Source organism: Nannospalax galili, unplaced genomic scaffold, assembly GCF_000622305.1.
Source record: "Nannospalax galili isolate Female #2095 unplaced genomic scaffold, S.galili_v1.0 scaffold15, whole genome shotgun sequence".
Taxonomy (NCBI): domain Eukaryota; kingdom Metazoa; phylum Chordata; class Mammalia; order Rodentia; family Spalacidae; genus Nannospalax; species Nannospalax galili.
In genome coordinates, this window is record NW_008337322.1 from 5,548,041 (window position 1) to 5,572,318 (window position 24,278).

Genomic DNA, 24,278 nt, shown 5'->3' on the forward strand with positions numbered 1-24,278 from the left:
AGCCCCAGCTGTCCTGGAACTCACTATGTAGACCAGGCTGGCCTTGAACTCAGAGAGATCCACCTGCCTCTGCCTCCCGAGTGCTGGGATTAAAGGGGTGCGCTACACGCCCAGCCAGCAACAAACATTTTAGACTAAGTCATTTACAGATCTGTAGGGAGTTGTTTCATTCATTCACTCATGCCTTCACTTATTCACCCACTGACTCTCCCTTCTGTGCTTCAGAGACGATGCGTTTTCAAACTTGGGTTGGACACAGCACCGAATGGCAAGTCCTTGCAGAGCTCTGGGGCTTAAGTATGTGCCCTAGTGTGTGGCTTGATGAAGGCTGGCCAATAGTCCATGCCACCGTGAGGGATGCTGAGGAAGGCAGCATTCCACCATCTTGACAGCTTACAGGGCATGGGTGAGAAATCCAAACCCAAAGGTGCCACAGGTGGTATAGATGACCCCTCTGAGGCAAGTCTCTAAGCCCTGGTGAGGTTCTTAGGGGCCAAATCAGCAATCCAGTCTTCTACTCAGTCCCTAAGTGTAAAGTTCCCATGCATGGTGAACGGGATACACTCCAGGTATGCTACTGAAAAGAAGGAGGCCCATAAGGAAAAGCACAGAGGTTATAGTAAAGAGTGGTCCTGAGTATAAAACCCTAAAGCCGGTGTGTTCCAGTGTGTCAGATTCTCTCCCTGCACTGTAAAACATGGTGCCTTATAAATACTCATTTCAATTTGTTTCATACATCTATTCTGGTCATGGTTTTATGTACCTCCTTCAAAAGAGTCTTCTAAGAGAAGAGGTGACTACATAATATGCTGTAACCTTCAGCTGGAAACTGACAGGACCCCCCTTATTATTTTGATCATTGCTATAGAGAGAGGAAAAGGAGCTACTTTCCTTTTTTACCTCATTCCTCGATACAATTCCATTATCTCGGCCCCTTTGGCCCCCACGGAAGTAAGAGACAGCACAACACCGTCAGGGGATTCAGAGCCAGCTTTCTAGGGGTTGGGAGGCAGCTGCTGGCTGTCAGTGTGGGGTAGGTGACAAGCTGAGGAGCTGAGCTGCCCTATTGCCAGGCTCTAGCACACAGGGCCTCTGTAGGTGGAGAAGGGGGTGCATTTACCAGTTGCCCTGTCCCTGGAGAGCTTGTCCTCCTTGTCCTCCCTCTCCAAGGTGCTGCTGGAGGACGAGATGCTGGAGGCAGAGCAGTTGTCCCTCTCATTCACCTCCTCATTCTGCCTCTCTTTTTCACTCAGGGAGACTCTTTCTTCAGGCTCTGGCTCCAGCACCTGCTCCCTTTCGCTCTCTGCTCCCCTGTGGGCAGAGGCTACGTCCCGGCTGCCTTCATCAGCAGCTTGTGCCACCTCTGCCTCCAGTTCAGGCTCAGGATCCTTGGCACCTACTGGTGGGGACAAGAGAAGAGATTACATTGATGACAGGGATTTCCTGGGGTTGATTCCTCTGGGGAAAACCTAGAGAGACCCCCCACCCCCCAATGAGTCCTGGTCTGTGTTTATTCAGTTAAATGCTAATGGTGTATGACTGCTATGGAAAGGACTGGAAGATGGCATGAAAGTCCAGGTCAATGAATTTCACAATATGGAGATGATCAGGCTGGCCAGCTTCTATCACAGGAGCCTCTGAAATGGGAGATGTCCATAGCAACAGAAAAGGAGGTCAGAGAAGTTAAGAACTCAAGGATCCCATGTATACACTGGCTTTCCAGATGAAAAGGGCCACATGATAGGAATGCAGGTGACCTCTGGAAGCTGACAGTAAGCCCTAGCTGACAGCCAACAAGAAGCAGGGACCTCACTTATACAAGAACAAGGCAGCACCCTGAGCAAGCCTGGAGGGTGACCCTCCCCGACCTCCTGATCAGGGCCCTGCTGGCCACAAGAGCCCAGCTGAGCCATATTGGGAAAATGTAAGACAACACATGGTGCTATTTTCAGCCATGATGTTTGCAGTCATTTCTTACACAGCAGTAGAGTACAGATGTGTGGTCCTTTGGGCCCCACGGGAAAAACAGCAAAACCCATAGTGAATCAAACCAATTAGAAGCAGCAGCCTGGAGTTTTCTGAAACCCAGCAGGGCCCATCACTCTCTGCTCAGATACAGTTTGATTACAACTCGAAGTTGCCCTGTGACTATGAAATTGTTTAAACACATCACCTCTCAAGAAACCCCTGCCTATACTTGGCTATACTTTTCTTAGATGTCTTTCTCTCTCCCTTAGTATATGTCCTTAAGTCTGTATTAAATAAATTTTTTCTTAATAACGCCAACTTTGCTTCATAAAATTATTTTTAAAAATAAGTCTTGGGCTGATGACTTATGTCTGTGATCCCAGCACTTGATAAGCTGAGGCAAGAGAATCACTGGATGTTTATGGCCAGCCTGGGCTACATAGTGAGTTCCAGATCTTAGCCTGGGCTATGGAGTGAAAGTCTAAACAAAATAAAAACAAACAGAAACCTAAGTTAACAACAACAACAAAGATAAAAGAACCACTCATGGGCATAGGCCTATTTGTAAACCTATGAAGACTAGAAATCTGATATTTGGCCCAAAGTAAAACATTCCCTTTCTTAGTCATGTGCTGCTCCATGGAGCTGGGAAACAACTCATCTGTCTTAAGCCTGATTTTGTTGATCAAAGCTCTCAGCTGTGAGCTTTGGACCTGTAACAAAATGACTGCAAATACAAAACCCTCCAGCCAAACACCACATAGACAGGCTACAGAAGGGAGGGTCACTCCCGACAGCACCGCCCCTCCCCCAACCCCAGGTTGGACAAGGCTGTGGTGCTAGAATTCTGCCAGTACACCAGAAGAGCGTGTGCTCATGTCACACAAACTGCTCAAGGTGAGAAAAAAATTCAGACCTACTCAGACTCCACAGAAGTAAGTAGGCAGCAGGTAGCTCGCTCTCTCTGGTGGCACCCTGGAGACCTGGCTACAGGGTATGCAGAGCCAGCTTCCCAGCCTCCCAGCCTCTTAGTAAGCCAAGCTCTGCCTTTACCACAGGGAAAGAAAACTCAGTCCTCACTGGGCAAAGAGCCCAGCCACCATCAGCTCAGCAAGAAGCCATTCTGCCAGGAATCACTGGGGAGAGCACGCACATCCCTGCCCCCACTTCTGAGAGTGGAGCAGGGAGGTGGGCAGGGAGGGAGAGGATGGGTGTAAAGGATGAAACTCCACTCTTGTGGTTCTGGGAAAGTTCCAATCATCACAGAGAAGAAGCCTTGGAACTGGGGGTAGAGGAGTGAGGACCTCTCCTTCTGCCTGTCTAGGGCTAGGTGCCATGTAATGCATCATTCCTGGGGGCTTGACTCTAGCAAGGGAACCTGTGTCCCAAGATTCCAGAGGCTATCCCTAGAGAAAAGTCTTTAGGAATAGATATGAGATCCCAGTTTCCAAAATGCCAGGGCTAGTAGTAGCGAGAAGCCGCCAAAGGGATAGCCCCGTGAGCCCACGTGCCCTAGAATAGGCATGTCATCCACCGTTCCTTAAAAGCAACACCCAGGCTTCATAACTCGAAAGACTTCTCTTCCCTTCAGAGAAGTCCTTTTGGGTGTGGAAGGGAATTTCTTTTTCATTTGATGATACAGTCTTCAGCAGAGAGATAGAAGCGTCCACGCGCTTTACAAGCCTGCTTGAGCAATGGCAGTGTCATCATGAGGTTGACAGAAAACATGTGTGTGTACACACTTATTTCAGAATAGCCACATCAAAGCAAAAATGTGTTTGCAACAGCCTACCATGTGGCATGCACTTGGGCATTCATGGCAAGCATGTGGGGGACCCTGGTGAGGGTGCCTCCCCATGGCTGGCTCTGTCCCTGGCAGGGCAAGCCAGGCCAGCTTGCCAGCCCTGAGAAATTCAGCATGCAGAGAAGGGAGGGTGTGTGGCTGCCGGATGCTTGGTTAGAGTTGGTACGGACCCCCTGTGCTGTCTCATTCCATTTAAACCACAGGATTCAGCAACTGAGCCCTCCCAGGTTGGCTGAGGGTCACCTGGACAGGTGTGGCAACGGATGTGCAAACGCTAGATCTATACATTCCTGACAAGAAACGGCTCGATGCTACCAGAGTCTAACTTCATAGAGGCTGACACATGCATCCATGATTCGAAACACTAAGGGATTTCTTCTCATGACTACCAGGGAGGTAGTCATCTCCAAAGCTACCTCCTGCCCAGAACACAGGACTCAGCGTCCAGAGGGTCTGACTGCAAAGCTGTGGCGTGTGAAGCTGTCCTAATTATGAACAAATTAAGTAATGGTCTCACACTTAAGTAAAGCAAAACAAGCAAAAGATCAAGAAACAAGGCAATAAAGATGAGCAGAGGCTTGTTCCCATAAGCAAACACTGATGTCCCACTTCCATACACACTCCTGCCTTCAGAGAGCTTATAACACAGTAGGGACACAGACTATAAAGCCCCATCTGCAGGAGTCACAATGGTATGTGAGACAGGCAGATCTGGAGTGTAGGTATCGGGCTCACAGGAGTACCCTCTTCCAGCTATCTTAAATACAGCAACAGTCAGGGCAAACATTCCCTGAGGGCCACATCTTCTTCTGAGAGCCTCCATCTGGTCCTGGGACCAGCACTATCTCACAAAGCTCCTGTTACTTCTGGTCAATAGGAGAGCCCTGTGACGACCAGAGAGCCCATGCCAAGCTCTAGAATGCTCTCCCTGCAGCCTTTTTTTAAAAAAAAATAATTAATTTTTTATTTTATGTGTATGCATGTATTGCCTGCATATAGGTAAGTGCACCCATGTTGTGCAATGCCCAAGGAGGTCAGAAGAAGCTGTCAGATCCCCTGGGACTGGAGTTAAGGGCAGCTGTTAGCTGCCATGTGGGTTCTGGAGTTTGAACCTGGGTCTTCTGCAAGAACAACCAGTGTTCCTAACTGCTGAGCCAGGTCTCCAACCCCCCTCCAGCCTTTTTAATCACATACTCCCTTACCAGCACCTCCCTCACAAACAACCATTCTTTTGGGGTCACTGTTCCTATAACAGACCTGTCGACCTATGAAGAGATGACCAGAAACCACAGGATACAGAGGAGCCACGGGAGCCTGTAGTCTGCAGCAAACAAGGTCCTCATTAACTCTAGGGGGTGAAAATAGGGTTTTCGTCTGCTGGCTACACCTCATCCCTGTAGTTAACAAGCAATTCTCCAGTCCAACGGCAATGTTAGTGGTAATGTGTAGACAGGCCATGACATCTGCACAGGGCCAAAGAGATCCTAAAATCCTGCATGGCTTGACAGGTAAGCCCCAGTGTCCAATGAGTGCAGGGCAGTGCTTGTCACCCAGCTCCTACCGCACAATATAAAACATTTTCCATCACATTACACAGTCTGACATCAAAAGCAAAGTGCTCTGGGACAGTATAGCAAGGCTCTTTCACAAGAGGGGATCTATTAAGTCTCTATGCCAAAAGGACATTTAAGTAGAGTCTCCATGAATGAGGTGGCGTTAAAGAGGTAAAAGCGGTTGTGAGCTTGTTCTCAGCAGGGGGAAGCACACACACAGAGACCTGGAGCTCACGGTGTGTGTAAGAAGCCAAAGCTGTCTGGTAAGGCTGAGCTCCAAATGCAAAGGGAGTTGGACAGCCATGCAGGGCTGGATTGGCTGGCCTTGCACAATGAGACCAGGATCTGGGACTTTATCTTGAGACAGTGATGGCTGCTTCAGGTCGAAAGGGGCCATGTTGTCTGCAAGGTCCCCTGTCTACACCGCTGTCAGGCCTCTGCACACTCTCTGCAGTAACAGCTCAGGCATGCTTTGAAGCTTTGGGAGAGGCTCTGGTCAGGGCAGAAGTAGAGCCAGGAAGCAAGCACTGCAGGTGCTAAGACTGAGGCGAAAGAAGCAACAGCAGTCAAGGCAGCTCCAAGGAGGGAGATCACAAATAAGAGCCCAGCACTGACTGCAGGGGTCAGCGACTGCAGGGGACGCTGGGGCATGTTCCTTCACAGACATCATCTGGTGGAGGGGGTCAGGTTCCTGTCTGAGGGGAGAGCCGGAAGCCATTTGTGTATTTGGCATTTCTCATGAAGCATCTGCTGAGATCCTCATGAATGTTCCACAGGGAAGGCTCTGTGACGACCCTCAGAAGCCAAGACAGAGGCTGGGGAATGGAGCGCAGTTGGTAGAGTACTTGCCTAACATGCACCAAGTCCTGTGTTCCATCCCCAGAACCACATAAAACTGAGTGTGGTGGTGCGTGCCTGTAATTCCAGCCATTTGGAGGCAGAAGCAGAAGGATCAGAAGTTCAAAGTCATGCAGGACTACACAGTGAGTTTAAGGCCAGCCTGAGCTGTCTCAAGACCCTGTCTGAGAGAAAGAGTGCAAGAGTGAGAGAGCGAGAGCTAGAAAGCAAGAGCGAAAGATCAAGAGTGAGCGTGCGCGCGCGCGCGCGAGAGAGAGAGAGAGAGAGAGAGAGAGAGAGAGAGAGAGAGAACACAGCTCAGTCAGTAAAGTGCTTGCTGTGTAATCATGGATCTCTAACATCCACATAAGAATCCAGGGTGGTGATGCACATCCATAGACCAGTGCTGGAGAGGCAGAGACTGGTGGATCTCTAGCAGTCAGTGGCCAATCAGTCTAGCTAAATCAGTGAGCAGAGATCCTGTCTCAAAAAATATGGTAGAAAACTACTGAGGAAGACACCTACGTGCACACACACACACACACACACACACACACACACACACAGAGACAGAGACAGAGACAGAGAGACAGAGAGAATATGCCAGAATAGCACAAGTGCTAATGGGGTGTCATGCCAAGGGCTGGGCAGAAGGGGCAGCATATTTCATCATTAGCATGTGTTTGTCAGGATCCCCCTAGCACCACCCTCAAGGTAATCTTGATCCACACATATAGGGCAGGGAGACCAGGGCTCCATGCAGCTGTCTGTCACATCCTTGGATGGAAGAAAGACATGTAGATCTGCCTGTACCTCAGGGGCTTTGCCAGGGGAGGGGGAACACAAGAAGGGCTTGGGCTGGGGCCAGGCAGCCTTCTCCAGTGAGGGGCATGATGCTGGACTAAGAAGGAGAACACAGCAAGGAGGGGCTGGTGACATTCAAGGAGCCCACACTGGCTGTGTCTCACTGGACCACAGCCCGAGGGAGCAGACGGCCAGAGTTCAGTATTGCCAGGACCTACTTAGCAAAGACCAGAAAAATGTGCTTGGCCAGAAGCACATTGACCTGATTCTGAGGGTTGAAATTAGACTTCAAGGTTGAGAGGAGGGCTATCAGAGAGGAGGAAAATTAAGAAACCAAAACAAAATTAAACTCAGTGAAAGGAAAGGGAATGGATCATTTATGCAAAATGGAAGATAGAGTAAGACGGAAGAGGCCCGTGGTACTCTAAAGTCAGGAGGCAGGCAGCACTGAGAGAGAGAGAGAGAGAGAGAGAGAGAACAAAAAATCACGATCTCCTCCTATCCACCAAGAAAAATCCAAAGTATGGGATTTACCCCTTTTCTCATAACCTAGAGAGAGGGAGGTGGGAGCGAGAGAGGAGAGTGAGAGAGAGGAGAGAGAGCAAGAGAGAGAGAGAGAGAGAGAGAGACGCATGTGTTCACCTAAGGCTCAGAGAACTGACTCTGTGGACTCTGTGGAGTCAGTTCTCTCCTTCCACCTTTATAATGGTTCTAGAACTTGAACTCAGGTCATCAGACCTGTGTGGCAAGCTCCTTTACCTGCTGAGCCATATCACTGACCCCGAAAGGGCCTCTTCGCCCCAGAGAAACAAGACATTTCAGGAGTGAGAGGGGCTGGGAATTCGAAAGGGGATTTCACAGACATGGGAAGCCAGAGAAAGAGGGGGAGCCTGGCTCTCTGTCCTGGGAATACAAAAGGCCACCCTGTCATGCACATCACAGAACTGGACAGACAGGGAGAGGAAGACCTGAGCATGTCTGCAGCTCCTCCCTTGCTCCGAAGTCACCCAGGCACGCCCAACATCTTATCTCTGCCCCTCCAAAAGCCCACCACTACGTCTCACCTGGTCACCAAGACCTTGCTGGATGTTGAGCCCTGCTTTGCCTTAAATGAAGTAAAAATTAAAGTTCCTTTGTACTTACTGTCTTTTTCACCCGCAGGTCGTGCTAGGAAGCTCAGGAATGCCACCATATTTGGTTCCCAGGCCCACACTATGATGTAAAGATTCATATCCCCATGTGAGAAGGGAGAAAGCATGTTCCAGAGAGGGCGAGCAACCTAGCAAGCTGAATACTCTCAGGCTGCCCCCCTAGACTGTTCCCTGTCTTAGAAGGCTCTACAGGAGCACTGTCTGTGTTTGGCTGCCCATCACTTCTGGGGGGCCAGCAAAGACAAAGGGACTGGGATACTTACACCCTGCTCTGTGCACATGGACCCAGCTGGCACAGGTTGTCAGGCGCACTGTTTCTATCCTGTGGTTTCTGTCCTCTGCCTATGGCTTTTATTGATTCCCAGTCACTCACCATGTTCCATCGGGCCTAGATTGGAGGACATTTCCCGCTTTCCCCAGCTGCTTTCTTGGGTGCTTTGGCCCTTCCCTCAACCCCATCTCTGCAAACAGCCCCACACCGAACACCTCCCCTGAGTCTGCACCACTGACTTCACGCAGGACTTCACTGACAAGCATAGCTCATGGAAGAGAGCCAGGACTCAAACCTAGATGGGCCTGGCCTGCCCAAATGTCCCACTGTTAATCACATGGCACTGCATGGGGCTGACTGAGCCCTGGGTAACATCTCCTCAAACACACAACAACACACAGTGGACATGGACATGCTGTTTCTTTCATCATTGTCCCCAACTGCAGAGCCCAGTGTCCAATTATAATTTCTTGTCATGTGATTTTTCTTCCCGGAGATAAAGGGGTGCTAGAAACATCTAGATTGAATGACTCTCTGGGAGACTTCAATCAGTTTCAGTCTGTGGTAGTGTCTTAGTGACTGTTAGAGCTTGGCATTTGGGCAGGTCTTATGAAACCCAAGGCTGGGCCAGCCAGTTCTAGAATAGCTGCTCCAAGCTGCACAGATTCCAGGGACCTCCCTGGTTCAGAGCTAATAACTAACACCATCGTCTTTAGACTTGAGGTTTAATCACATAAATCTGAAAAACGTCCCAAGAGAAAAAACTCACAACTTTGAAAATTCTTTAGACTTTGCCTTTGGTGTTGGGCCAGGTCTAAGCTGCTCACTAAGATTTATCTAAAGCAGGCTTTCTCAGCCTTGGCGCCATGGGCATTTGGGGCCAAATAATTCTTTGTTGTAGGACATGGTCTTGTGCATGATGGGATATGTAGCCCCTGCTTCTACTCACTAGAGACCCTTAGCATCAGCCCCATGTCCCTCCCACCTTTGTGGCAACCAAAGATGTCTTCAAATACTCCCAAGTGCCCCCCCCAGAGTGTAACATCACCCTGAATCTACTGCTCACAGCAGTGCCCCCATTAGCATGAATGTAAACTCAGCTACCCAAGTTTCATGAAACTAGCATGTTGATACCTGCAAAAGACTGTTTCTGATAGTTAATCTGCACATTAATCTACATTCATCTACAGGTCTTCAAAACTAAGCCCAGTCTTGTCCTTAAATTTTAAAGCCAGATGCCCAAAGAGGTTCAGGTCTAAGTCACCTCTAAGGTCCCTTTGGAAGGTGTCACTGTATATCCCATAACCCCCTTCTACAGTTCCAACAATCAGGGAACTCATTTAGCCTCAGTGGAATTCCCCACAAAATTCTAGCCATGCACTTATGGGCTATGAAATCCCCAAGTCCAAACTCTTACACTCTAAAACCACATACAATTCTGCATATTAGTCACACTCAAAAAGATACACAGACATCAGGAAAAGCTCATGAAACGATGACAGCAGCCGCACCTGAAGCCGATCTAGGACCCTGACACCAGCCTTATCCAAGTGCAAGTACAGCTGTCGGGCAAGATCAGGAACACGGCACTGTTCATCACATGATCATTTCTAGTTTGGAAATACAGCAAGTACAGTGGGAGAGTGCTTGGCTACCACATGTGGAAGTCCTGGGTACAAACACAGTAACATATGCGCACAGGCTGGGGAGGCAGCTTAGTTCATGAAGTTCCTACCATGCATGCAAACATGAAGACCTGAGTTCAATCCCCAGAACCCACATAAAAAGGGAGTCTTGCCAGGCATGGTAGTATGGTGGTACATGCCTTTAATCTTAGCACTAAGTAGGCAGAGATAGGTGGATCTCTGTGAGCCTGGTATACATAGTGAGTTCCAGGTCAGCTGGGGCTACAGGAAGACATGTCTCAAAAATAAACAAAAATTGTTGAGCATAGTGATATGTGCTTATACTCCTAGTGGTTGGGAGGCAGAAACAGGAGGACCTTTGGGGCTCTCTGGCCAGGCAGTTTAGCCTAATCACTGAGCCACTGAGACCTTGTCTTAACAAACAAGGTGGATGGTACCTGAGGAATGGCACCTGATATTGACTTCTGGCCCCCAGGAGCATGCACATGTGTTCTTGTAAGTACACAGATGCCCATACATATGCAATATGTCATATATTATACATCATTTAGTACATATAACTTCTCTTCCCCTCTTGCTTCTCAGATGAGTTTGCCGCTGTCACAGCACAGAATAAGAGAGCAGCGTCCAGTCGCTGGTTCAGTTACTATGTGCCTGAGAACACACAATGAATATTCTGTTTTACACTACAAACAGAGAGTGAAAAGCTGTCCCAGATCATTGCCTTATTTATTTCCATATTGTTATCTTGAAGCCAGATGATGTGACCCAAAGTACTAGGCTATGGAGACATCCTCTAAGCTGGGTAAATGTCTTTCCTAAAGTCCTACACACAATTGCTGTTCTGGTTCCAACATGTTCAGTGGGACAGACTCCAATCCTCACTTGTCCTTAAATTAGCCTTTCTGGAGAATGAATACATCCCCAAACCACAGTGCTTCCAACAGTCCCTGTAGCCGCGGTCCAGCCTCGGACAGAGGCACCAAGCAGCACACGAACATTAAAATGGATAGTCCTGAATGGTAATGCCCAGCAAATGAGGGTTTCTCTTTAAACCAACATGCTTTTTCAGGCTCCTCAAGATGCAGTTACTCGCAAATCGATTTTCTGCTGTGACTAAAGGCAAAATTCATTCATTCATCTGTCACATATGAGGTACTGTGCTAGGGCACAAGAAACTCAGATGTAAAAAATTATCTTCCCCAAAGCATTTCTAGGTTAAAGTTGTCTCTGAATGCAACAAGGCATTAAAGCGCGGCAGCTGGCAGCCGAGGAAGATGCTGGCTCTTCCTGCCAGGAGACTCTGACCAGATCGAAGCAGACGGCCAGAGAACAGGGTACAGCTGGAAATGTCACGTTCACATTCTCCCCTAAAGAGCCTTTCCCTGCTTAGGTATGGTCATTCCTAGATGCAGCTTTGCAGTCGCCCTAAGGCGGTTTGTCTGTACTTGTTAGCAAATGGACTCACAGAAGGAAAATTTGGAATTAACATGAAAGTCATTGGTCAAGGCCAGCTTGTTCTACACAGTGAGTTCCAGGCCAGCTGGGGCTACCCTGTCTCAAAAATAAATAAGTAAATAAATAAAGCTGAGCATAGTGGTATGTACTTATAACCCTAGCACTGAGGAGGCAGAAGCAGGAGTGTTTCTGGGGCTCAGTAACGTGGTTCTCAGTCTTGAGCTTCCAGTCCAGTGTTCTGCTACAGCAGTTGACTGGATTAGGACAAGGGAGCATCTTAAAAGATGGTTAAATAATATTTTAACTATCAATTTGTCACAAATCCTTTCAGCTTTCTACTGTTAGTGTTCCTAGATCTGTACAAAGAAGTTGTCTAGGGACATTTGTCAGTACTCTGCAAATTGCCCTCTCCGGCCAACATCATGCATTCTGTTGCTATGGAGTATTATCCTGGGAAGCCAGAGATGTGTTCTTGATGCATGGTCTATGGCATCCATTTCCTTCTGAACCAAGAACCATAGCCATTTTGGTGGACAATGTGCTTTTTCTGGTTTATCTGCCAACTTATAAAACATGCATTGAACGGCTGCTTTGCCCCAGGTGACATCATTCTGCTCCCTTCTGAGCACTTCCAGTGTGTGACTGTTGAGAGATGCTCTGTGTAATGGTTCATATTGACTGTGAACTTGATAAGATTGAGAATTACCTGGGAGATGAGCCTCTGGGCCTGTCTGTGAGGGAAAGTCAAGATTTGGTGAACTGAGGAAGGAAGACTCATCCTAATTGTGGGTGGCACCATCCCAAGAGTTGGGGTCCTGGACTGAATCCAAAGGAGAAAACAATCTGAGTGCCAGTATTGATCAATCTCTGCTTCCTGAGTAGGAACGCAATGTGACCAGGTGCCTTGTATACCCGCTGCTCTGACTTCCTTACCGTGCTGGACTGCACCTTCAAACTGTGAGCTGAAACAAATCCACTCCTAAGTGCTTTTGGCAGGTACTTTGTCATAACAAGAAAAGCACCCAATATGCTCTGTGTCCCAGCTGTGCACAGAATGCAAAGAAGGAGAAGACTCAAAGGCCACTTTGGACAGGAGAAGATGCTTCCTCTGAATGGACAGGTGGCTAGTGGACACCAAGGGTGGTGGTGCCCCATGTACAGAGGCATGCCCATGGGAACTAGGTTCTTCTCAGATACCAATCATGGCTCGGTGGGGAACATACAATATCGGAGGTATTGTGCTGGTAAAAGACTGACAGGGACCAAAAACGAAAGGGTGTCCAATGCCCAAGTGCTGAACACTTCAGTACACTTAAGCTATAAGTATGCTGTAGATGGAGAGCCACCAGGGCATTTTAGAGGTACGGATGTGATTTGGGGGAGAGGACTGGGTTGCTGAGAAGAACCTGGTGGCTGTGAGATCTATTGGCAGCAGCTGGAATGGTCCAGATGGGAGATGGCTAGGGTAAGACCAGGGTTAAGGTAATGGAGAGAGAGGGGAGGGGCTGACTTGTGAGAAAGGGGTGAAATACTTGATGATTGACTGGATATGGACTGAGTATTAAGGAAGGAGCCAAAATTTCAAAGTCTAAGAGGATCTTAACCATTACACAATGGGGCCATATATGTTGGAGACAAAATTTCTAGGTCAGTTCCCAGCTCAAATGATCAAGCCAAGAGAGATGGCCCTTCCCAGATGAGGACTAGAAGGTCTGAGCATGTCTGGTATGGCAGCTTATGCTTAAGTGACACAGTCTATTAAGGCACCAGTCAAGTCTTGAGTGTCTAAGGGGCCTTTGGGTGGAGACATCTGAAGAAGTGAGAGAGACTCCAAAACTAAAAAGGACAGGGGTAAAGACAGACGGGACAGTTTTCTGCACACAGAGGAAGTTAACAGTCAGAGGTGGGCATGAGAGGGTTGGGGGAGAAGCTGTGGTGTGAAAAGAGAGGGGCTTGGCAGGGCCTTTGGAAAATCCCACCACACAGAGGGAGGAAGAAGAGTCAGGGTAAGACTGTAACCAACTCGGAAACACAAGTCACAATGACGGGGAAATGACGAGACATGGGGAGGACCTGGCAGGCAAACAGCACAGTTCTCAAATTGTCTAGAGGATGTATCCAAAAAGTCAACAGACAGCTTCTAGAACCTTCTAGTGTATCTATCTGCAAAGGCACCGTTCTCAGAAAAGCTCCAGCTTAGAAAGTCTCAAAGATACACACCTGCCTTGAGGCGTATGCAAAATGCATTTCAGGGTCCCTGAACCCTCAAAAGCAGATTTTAGGGCCTGGAAAACCAGCGGGGAAATACGGCTACATTGCAGGCTTTGAATCACTTTGTATAAATGTAATAGAGTGGGGATGGGGGGATGGGGAAGCAGGGGGATGGCAGGGATGCTGAAGGAAAAGTAGAGGTGGTGGCGATCGCCTTGTAGTATAAGGGCCTAAGTCAGAGAAGGGTCCAGGAGGAACCTGGGGTTGCTATCCATTGTCCCTGCAAGGTTTGGTCACTGGCTAAAACTCCCAAGTGCCAAACACTGAAGAAATCCCTGTGCCAACTCACGGAGCCTCCTGATTGCACCTGGAAGTGTGGAGCCTCAGTTCCCAAGCTGGATAAAAAAGCACCCACATCTCTCATAATCCCCTGCTGCAGGCATGGCCTCTCAACTCTGTCATTTGTTTTTCTTAAATAAATACAAGCAAGTTGTTACTTGAAACATGAATTTTTTGTTTATACTATGCAGACTTTAAGATACAAAATCCATGGGTAAAATCATTGCCATTGGCAAGAGTCGGGGCATACACCTTTAATCCCAGCACTTGGGAGGCAGAGACAGGTGGATCTCTGAATTTGAGGCCAGCCTGGTCAACATAGCAAGTTCCATGCCAGCCAGGGCTGCATAGTGAGATTCAGTCTCAAAAAGCAAAGTACCCTTTAATTTTGGATAAGAGCTGTTCATGGACCCTGCATGTTTCCTTCAAGCACAGGTTCTGAGAGCTCCTGTTGAGTATCTTTCTAAGGATGTCGACAGAGAAGTGAGCGGGGAGAGAACGAGAGACTGTCCACTGTCATGGGAGGCAAGCGTGTTTACTGCCCCTTGGGAACAATGTGTCTTCCCCCAGATGAAAGCTCCTCTCTTTAGGTTTCTCAGTGTATGTCTGGGCATCAGCAGCCCATGCTCACATCACCATGGGAACCAGGGCTGCGGGAAAATGGCACAAGTGCTAACTGTCTGGCTATTTCTGTTGCTATACACATACGTTCTTTGCCTCTGACGCTGGGGTTCTGTCTTCTGCCAGCATCCTTGGAGGTGCAGTTTATTAGCTTACAAGTAAGATAAAGTCCGAGAGTCTTCATAGTTCTTGACAACAGTGTCCATGAAACCACAAGGCTGATCAGAAAATGCCCTCTTTACCAGCTTCCCAGTGCCGTTCTGGGGTTTCTCTTTACTTGAGGTTTATGCTCTATCTTCTTTTATTTAAATAAATAATTTATCGAGAATTTCATACATACATATAAGGTGTTTTGATCAAATCCATGCCCACTCCCTCCCCTCCAACTCCTCCCATATCTCCCTATCACTTTTTTTCTGATAACTTCATGTACTTTCTTCTGATTTATTTATTTTTATGGGGCTTTTGGCTACTCTAACATTCCCCCCTCTGAAAAGATATTCCTAAAATCTTTTAAGGATAGATACAAGCTCCCAAATTTTTAGCCTTTGGAACAGAGTATGTTGTTAAAAGGCCAAGGACATTTTGACTTTTAGCCAAGAAACTGGCTACTTTTCTTTGGGGTCTTTTTACTCTAACTGCCTAGCCAGTTCCTACCTCCTATTCTTATCACACCACCCTCTGAAGGGGTTACCCAAATTGCCAATAGGGAATCGGGACACAGACCACTCTGGCTTCTTCCATGCTGAACAGGGATGCAGGGTGAGGCAATTGTTCTCTATCATCTTTACCAGCTTCCCAGTGCCATTTGGGGCTTTCTCTTTACTTGAGGTTTATTCTCTATCTACTCAGAACTTCAGTGTGTCAAAATATGGCACAAGAAAAACACTAAGGGCAATTGCCAATCTCTCCAGCAAGCAAACAAGAACATTGTTGCCTTTTTTTCCATTTTTGGAGTGAGAAATGGAAAGGCAGTGAACTTGGACGTGCAGACACTTTCAGTGAGCTTCCACAGCAGGGGTGGCAGCCTTTGATGGAGCTTCTGAAAGATCTGGTCGAACTAACCAAATAGAATTAAGTAGCAGCAGGCAGGTGAGGAATGAGGATCAGAACAGCCCTGAGTCCCAGAACTACAAGGAATCAAGTTTCCAGCCAGTTCATGAAACACCAGACTGAAGGTGCACAAAAGCTCACAACGCAGCAGCACGGGGCTGATGATTGGCAATGCTCCACTACTGTGGGCCAGTTGGAAACAGGACACCAGATGTTCCCTTCCACCTTGTGCCATGTGGACCAGGTGAGCTAGGAGTGCACCTACACCCGAAGGAGACTCAAGCATCACACAACTGTTAAGATGGCCAAGATGCTCAGTCAGTCAGTGCTAACAAGGACCACAGCCAAGATGATGCCTGGATGCTCTCGTGAAAAATGTTCTCTCATCTAAACAGACATAGCATGTCATGATAGAAATCTATGTTTACACTTTGTCTCCACTTTTGAGAAACTGTCTTAATCCCAGAACTTCAAATGTTTGGATCTGATAGAGGAAAAAAAATCAGTAAACAATTGTCAATAATTTCTGCAAATACTTCCAAGTATGTATGACTGGATCAGCCATATTGCGTATCCTCAGAGACAGTGAGTCCAATTACAGGTAAAAAAAGAAATCACGCTGCTGAATGGATTTCTTCTGACATAAAATTAATGTATTATGGCCCAACTTTTAAACATATCTCTAAAGTCTCATTTCAGTGTATGTATGTGTGCAAAGATAGCAAAGCCACCATGCATGTTTCCATTGTGAGGCTCATGGGCGAAAGCTATAAGCTCTCAACAGTAGCTTCCTTCCATGAGAGAAGTCCTTTCCACCTGGCCACAGGAAGCTCCTGTGTATGTGAGGGAAGGAGTAAGGTGGGAATACAGTTTCAGTTCCCCAGAGAAGGGCAGTCAACCCATGACATGCATCAGGGACCACCGACAGCATCTGGCTTTCAGGTGAGTGGTTTCCCTTGAGATACATTCCCTGAATCCAATGTATGTGGTAGTAACAGGTCACTTTGTATGCTAGCTACTTGTCTCCTTGCTGTAACAAAACACCCCGCAAAAATAATGTAAGGAAGGAAGGAAGGGTCATTTTAGTTCATTTCAAGAGTGAGTTTGTCACGGTAGGGAGATCCTGGCAACGAGCTTGAGGCAGCTGGTCACACTGTGTCTACAGTCAGGAAGCAGAGAGTGAGGATACTAGTACTTGGTAAGGCATCCAGGATCCCAGCCCATGGAATGACGCCACCCACTGCAGGTGGGTCTTCCCACCTAATTAATCTAGATAATCTACAGACATGTCCAGAGGTTCGTGCCCTAGGTGACTCCAGATCCCATTAAAACAATTTGGATTAAGCATCACTCTTGGTTACATTGCCTTTACTTATGGGCATAGATATTATTCATTTTAATCCTCTGTACAACTTTTTTTTTTTTGGTCTTTTTGAGACAGAGTCTCCCTGTAACCGCAGCTGGCCTGGAACTCCTCATGTAGACCAGGCTGGGCTTGATCTCACAAAGATCCACCTGCCCCTGCCTCCCGAGTAGCTCCACACCTGGCAAAAACATACTTATGAAATGCACTCCAATAGGAACACTGTACTTTTCCCCTGACTACTGAGAACAGCTTTATTTGATTCCAGAGTCATCTGTGAGCTTCCTTGGACTAATAATAGGAAATAAACTTATTAGCTACTCTGATGCAAGCCTTCAGGGCTCAGTATAAAACAAAGCCTATCAAAGCAATGGATGAAGAGAGATGCCTTGCCATGCTGGTTGCATGAACTACAGCACAGTGCCACGAAGAACACATACAGATGTTGTCTCCTCACTCAGGTCTGCTGGTTTAACACAGAGGAAAAATATTCAGACCATGACCACCAAGACTAGGCAGTTTGGGGACACACATCTGCTGTGAGCTTCGAGAGGGCCAGATGGAAAAGTAATTCCTCACACGTTGGCTTGACGATGGGGGTTAGTGGCATCCTCTACGCAAAGTTACAGCACATTTAGTTGAGAATGGTTTGGGCTAAAGATCGTACTAGATGGCACATAATGCTCTTAGTGTTTAACTGTTAGGTCTTTCCTTCTTAAAAACTGCATTTTATGGAGGAGAAAAGGAATTTTAATGTTTTCATATATTTTTTTTTCTTTTCTTTTTATTTCTTTTAGTTTTTTGAGACAGGGCCTCTTGTAGCCCTTGGGTCTACTATGTTGCCGAGAATAGCCTTGACCTCCTGATACTCCTACCTCTACCTCCCCAGGGCTGGGATTACAGGAATGTGTCACTGTGCCTGGCTCTTATGCTTTTCAAAGTGATCCAGAATCTGAATAAAGATTACTAAATTGGTGTGGCAGCACATGCCAAACACGCTCAGAAGCAGAAAGATCAGGAATTCAAGGCTATCCTTAGCTATGGGGGGACTGAGGCCCAGTCTAAGCTGCAGGAGACCCTGCCTCAAAGAAGCCAGAAAGCGGCCCATCATCTTGAGATAAATATAGTTCAGAAATAAATATTAGTCCTTTTTCTTACCAATGTAATCCTGAAATGTAAGCTGGGTTTGTGCAGACACTGGGGGGAGAATAGGTAAAGGGACAGTGTGGCATAAATTAGAAGCACAACCCAAATCCCGTGACTCCTGACGTGGCTGAGACTGTCAGGGATAGGCACAGTCATGGATTCTGCTCCTAGCACCGTGTCAGCAAGAGCCAGAATGAATCTTTCCTTCCATTTGCTCTTCCGGAAACTACAATGATGCTCTCTCCTCTCTTACCCAAACCCATGACAAGATATTCGACAAGAGCACTGGAGAGGAAGGGGCGGAGTGGCACAGAGTGCACGATGGTTATACCCTCCCATAAGAAGCAAGTGTGAAAACTGAGTCAGACCTTGGCACATGTGGACCACACAGTGCCAGGTGTTTGGAACAAGATGACATGTGGATGCTGGTTATACGTTTTATTCTTTCTCCAGATGTTGGAATACTGTAAACATTAGGGATAGGCAAAACGTTTCTTTGGACATTTGAATATGGGATCTGGTAGAAGGAACAGACGAGTAATGGGATGTTCTGGAGCAAGCTTCACCTAGCCTTCACCACCCCGACTCAACAGTTCTATCCAAAGGGCTAGAGCCCCCAAATCAGCAGTCAGTCTCAGCGATTTTTGTGAAAACCTTTCTCTTAGGAAGTTCTTTTTAGACACTTTCATTTCCAATTTGTACGTGTATATGTGCAAGTGTTTGTGCATATGTATGTGTTGGTACACACGCATGTGTGTGAACATGCCTGTGGAAGCCAGAAGCCAGTGCTGGGTAGTCTTCCTCTATCATTTTTCCACTTTGGTTTTTGGGACAGGATCTCCCTCTGAACATGGAGCTCCCCAATTTGTCTGAGCTGACTGACCAGGGGCTCCACAGACTCTCCTGTCTTGACCGCACCCCAAATGCTGAAAGGGTATGTGTGCATCACTGCACCCAGCTGTCACATGGGTTCTGGGTGCAAGCTCAGGTCCTCATGTCTACACTCGACTTACTGAGCCGTCTCCCCATCCCAATTCAAATAACCACTTGCATTTAAGGGCAGGGAAGTCAGAACGCTTTGCAGCTCCTATGATTCAGATTACAGCTAACCAACATATGACACTCAGCTCTCCTATGTCCGAAAAGAGCCATTTTTTTCTAGGGAGATAGAAACAACATTACATGATGTTGCATCTTAAGTTCCTGGTTGTACAAATTGAAGCCCTGCGTCTGAAAGGATGCACACATCTCTAGTGTGGTTTCAGTCAGACATTATCTTGGTCTCGATTTATCCTTCCACTGAAGAAGAAAATGACATTTGCTATTTATCTTTCAGAAAGCATCAAAACAAGCATATATGGACTTTTGCATGTATGCAAAACAGGTACTTTCCATGTTCTTCTGGGAGCTTGAAATATTTTTTTTATTAGATGGTATGGTCTCAAGTTCAACTCTAATTGGACACATTACTTTAAGAACTGTCTTCTGTCACAAACATCAAGTGGATTAAAAATCTGAGAGCTGTATCCTCTGACCACTATGCCAGAAAGCTATAGTCACACCTCCTTCCCACACTCCTCAAGGAGTTGATGGAGTCAGTTATCCCTCCCGCCAATCAGTCCACCTTAGCTGCATGTGGGGGAGGAGCTAAGGATATATAAGGTGAGGATGCCATGAGGCACCTCTCTCCATTTTGTTTGGCTGTCGGGAAGTCACAGGATCTATATTTGAGTGTGGACTTTCCAGCACAGTCATAAATGGGGGAGGTGCCCAGTCTTCTGTAAATAAACCATAACCCTATGCTTTGTTAGCAAGCCCAATAAACTCATTAGGATTTTGAAAAAGTAACAGAGCTAATGGAAACCATCATTATTTCACCAAAGTTGACCCCATGTTGGCAAATCTTTTGGTCTTTGATTTCTTATTCCAACCCGCCCCCTAAACTTCATTGTATATATATTTTTGTGTAACCTGCTTCAAGCTATTTCTGGAAAAATGTGTTAAAAATTCTCTCTCTTTGGAACAGAAACAAATCTGAGTGCAAGCAGCACGAGTTCCCTCTCCACTTGGGGGCTGTTCTGTGTATCAATTTCGACCATCACTCTCTAAACAACTAGAGGTACATGCCAGAGTTAAAAGATTAAGTGCTGATCCACAACTTTGCCAGGGAAACTTTTTCTATTGGCCCTAGAAATAACCACAATGCAGATAAAACAATGATCTAAGGCTGGGTTTAGAAAGCACACAGCTGTCACAGAATGTCTTCCCAATCCTCTGAGTCTCAGTATTTCAGACCGACATTACTCATCTATGACTGAGCCATCTGCCTGGGACAATCCTCCATGGCTCGGGGACGAGGAATAACTAGACGTGATGCAAAGCTGGGGGGAAGCCAGCCTTCCCGCTGAATGAACCCCAGAGCTAGGAGAGCCAGCAAAATTTGGACAGACAATGTCATTCCATCATATCCAGGACTTCTAAAGTCATGGAGTCCTGCCTTGCCTAAATTAAACTTCAGGCCATATTTAGTCAACCTTTCTAGAGTGAAAAGTTTAGTGTCTCAGTGGCCTTCAGTCAGCTAAGTCTACATCAGGCTATAAGCCATAACCCTCAGTGAAACCCAACAGAGCTAGTGGCGTGAGTAACTGGGACCAAGAGCCACACTGTATTCATGTGAAAGGAAACAACCCCCAGAACAGTGCACAGAGTAATCAGGAGACAGCTGCCACTCAAGGCTGCACTGAACAATAGTGCTGGTTTCTTCCAAGTAAAGCTAAGGCAGAATTTCTCCAGGGAGAGCCTGCCTGCCTGCCTGCCTGCCTGTACACAAGGTTGTTCAAATGCACCTGTGCATGTGCTCTCCCTCTCTCTCTCTCTCTCTCTCACACACACACACACACACTCACCTATCCTATGTTACAGCACTTTTCACTGTTTTTTTTCTTAGCACTTAACATCTATTGTCACTATGCCCACATTTTCTCTGCTCGCTTTCATTCTATTCCCCATCATTTTAAAATGAGACAGTAGTTCTTAGACCAAGAAAATTCAAGTGGTCACATTGCTGGGCAGAGCCACATACATACAAATCATAAAGTATAAAGCTCATAACTTGGTACTTAGGCACATCCAAGTCATTCTTATTTTGTAACTTCTCACTTTTCAATGACCACACATGGATGACTTTTACCCATCATTTTTGCTTTCCTCTAGATCTGGAGATCTCTGGTAGCTCTATGACATCACAGCTTACAGACACCCTGAAACTTACCTGTCCTGCTGTCTTCCTGTTAGTTTGCATGCTGGACCCCTAAGAAAGCCGGTCTGGTGATGACGGGTGAGGTTTCCCACTTCTTCCCTGCACTCACCTTGCGGGTACTGAAGCGTTACTGGGGGGGGCGGCACTGTGAGAGCTTCCTGTGAGTCTGCCGATGAAGGGCTCCGGCTTGGTGTGGCAGGCGAGGCAGCGGTGGCTGACAAGCTGAGGTCCAGGGACAGGTCAGCTCTGCCCTGGCTGGTGCTCCGGCTCCTCAGCTCCTTCTCCTGCGTCTCGGCTGCCAACTGCTCCAAGTATTTGTATCTGAAAGTTAAATTCCAAAGGGTTTCCGTAAAAAGAAAGAGGAGCCCCTGGCTGACGCTTGTTTATGGCCGAAACACCTGCAGAGTGAGCTGGTTTCCTGATGCATGGAGCAGAGCTGACTGGAGGGCCAGTCTGCCAAGAGCACCGGCAAAGCCAAGGAGCTAGTGATTAAAAACCCTGCCTGGTCCCTGCAAGCTGGGGGGAATGGCAGCATCACGCAGTCCCGGACCCAGATCACTGCCATAGAATCCTCCTTCATCTTTTAAGTCACATTTGTACAAATAGTAATTACAACAATAAACTACCAGTGGTGACCCTCACAAGGCCCTGGCAGTGACCGCTGAGAACTAGAGCCCTGCGGAGCTTGCAGCTGTGAAGTGGGAGGGTGCCTCTGTGTGGTAGAGAGAAGCAGCGCTCCCAAATACCAGGAGGGGCTGCTGGGATGGAGGCCTCTTGGAATTTCTGAACCTGATTCACAGTCACTGCAACGCAACTGGAATTTGCTTTGTTCTTTCAGCTTCGACCATGGAAACTTTTTTATATTCTAAAATATTTCTGAGCAGGCCTCAGACATCCAATAGCTCGGGCCTGACGTCACATATAGTTTATTCATCAAAGTCAATTTAAAAGAACAAAGACACATCTGTTTTGCATCGCAGGCAGGCAGAACCCAGTGACTGTTTATTAAGGCCAGCTCTCAATCATCCTCCTCATGGAGCACTTTATAGATCAGACCAAAATAACTGAGATATGTGCCTCTTCTGAATGTCTGCCAATTTTACCCACCATGATTTGTGTAGAAATAAATGTATGAGTTAAGGAAGAGCAGGGCCCTGTCTTGCCCACTGCTGAACTCTGAACATTTATCTGAGACCCTCACTCAGTCCTTGGCCTGATTCGATGCTTCAGTGCTTCCCCACCAGCAAGGCCTCTACCAGCCACCAGAGAACCCCACACCCTGCCCCAGTCCCTGGACGTAACACTCCCAATTCTCCAGGATAGCAAAGGCAGAGGACATGGCTCAAGTCTTTAAAGCAGTATGTTTAAGAAGCGTGCACCGGAGCTGGGAGATGACTCAGTTGATAAAGTGCTTGCCTTTCTACTATGGGGACCTGAGTTCAAACCCCGGAACGCATGTAAAAAGTTGGGTCTGGTGCCGAGCGGAGACAGGCAGATCCCTGAGGCTTGCTGGACAGCCAGCCTAGCCTTCCTGATGCGCTCCAGGTCACTGAGAGAGCCTGTCTCAAAAGACAAGGTAGGTGACACCTAAGGGACGACAGCCAAGGTTGTTCTCTGGCCTATGCAGAGCTGACACACATGCACACACACATACACACAGAAGCATGTACCGCTTCATCGCGTCCTTAAGGAGGGTGTGGCCTCCTCTGTCTCTCATCTTTACCCCTTCTTCCCCAAGCATGAAAGCAGGCTGCCCTTCAGTCCACAGTGGCACGTACTTCTCCCTTGGTGAAGTCAGCCTGGACCAGCACAGTTGGAAGCAATCTCAGTCTTGCCTCCGAACTCATATGGGATATGTACCCCATTCAACTCCGATGGCATTTAACATTCACTGCCGGGCATATTTAGTCAGCACCTCACAACAAGCAGGCAATAGGGTTTGGGAGGACAGGGAGATCACTACTCTTTGTTCCTCCCTCAGTGCCTTGCCTTTGCGGGCTGGCAGGAAGCAGGCAAAGCTTGTGGGGAGGATGGTGCCAAAAGACGTCCCCCCCACACACCTACAGAGGCCCACCTGCAGCCAGGAGGCCGAGGCTGCACACCCGATCTTGTCACAAGCAGTGAGTCTGCCTTCCTGGGAAGGAAGACCAGAGACAGTTATACATACTAATACCCAAGGCCTGGTGCGCTGAGCAGCTGCATCAGAGAGAGAGGATGAACCTGCTCAGAAAGACTCACTCTGGACTCCCCTGCTAACAGAGCCACCTCTCCAGACGAAATAAAAAGTGCAGCTTTGGGCTCAATTCAGGCCACTCACGGAGACCTTCAGGCTACAGAAAGAACAGGAGCGTATGAAAGAAAGGATTTTCAGGTCAAGAGGTGGGGCCTCCCAGAAGGCAGGCCGTGAGGGGTGCTGCCCCAGCCTTCCCAGGAGGAGTGGTAAGCACAGCATTCCCACACAGAGCCCACACCTGCGACAGAGGAAAGGAGCAGGCAGGGAATGAAGCCTGACCAAAGGGATCCGGATGGCACAGGACAGGAGAATCCCAGAGCAGAAAGGTCAGAGTCCAGGGGGTCACAGTGAGGCCTTGCATGAAAGGCTTCCAGCCACCTCAGCCCACTTAAAAAGGAGTTTCCAGGGCTGGAGAGATGGCTCAGCGGTTAAGAACACTGGTTGTTCTTGCAGAAGACCCGGGTTCGAATCCCAGCACCCACATGGCATCTAACAACTGTCCGAAACTCCAGTCCCAGGGGATCCGATGGCCTCTTCTGTCCTCTGCGGGCATTGCATGAC

General features: G+C 47.6%; 1 protein-coding gene across 1 annotated transcript in view; it reads right to left on the reverse strand.

Annotated features, from left to right (window-relative positions):
* Window positions 1-24,278, reverse strand: part of Fhod3 (formin homology 2 domain containing 3) — a 224,969-nt gene that overhangs the window by 53,278 nt on the left and 147,413 nt on the right. Inside the window, exons 12-13 of the mRNA XM_029563291.1 lie at window positions 21,594-21,805; window positions 1,121-1,399 (exon numbers count right to left, since the gene is read on the reverse strand). Coding sequence (XP_029419151.1) covers window positions 1,121-1,399; window positions 21,594-21,805 — 491 coding nt within the window. The remainder of the gene's footprint in view (window positions 1-1,120; window positions 1,400-21,593; window positions 21,806-24,278) is intronic.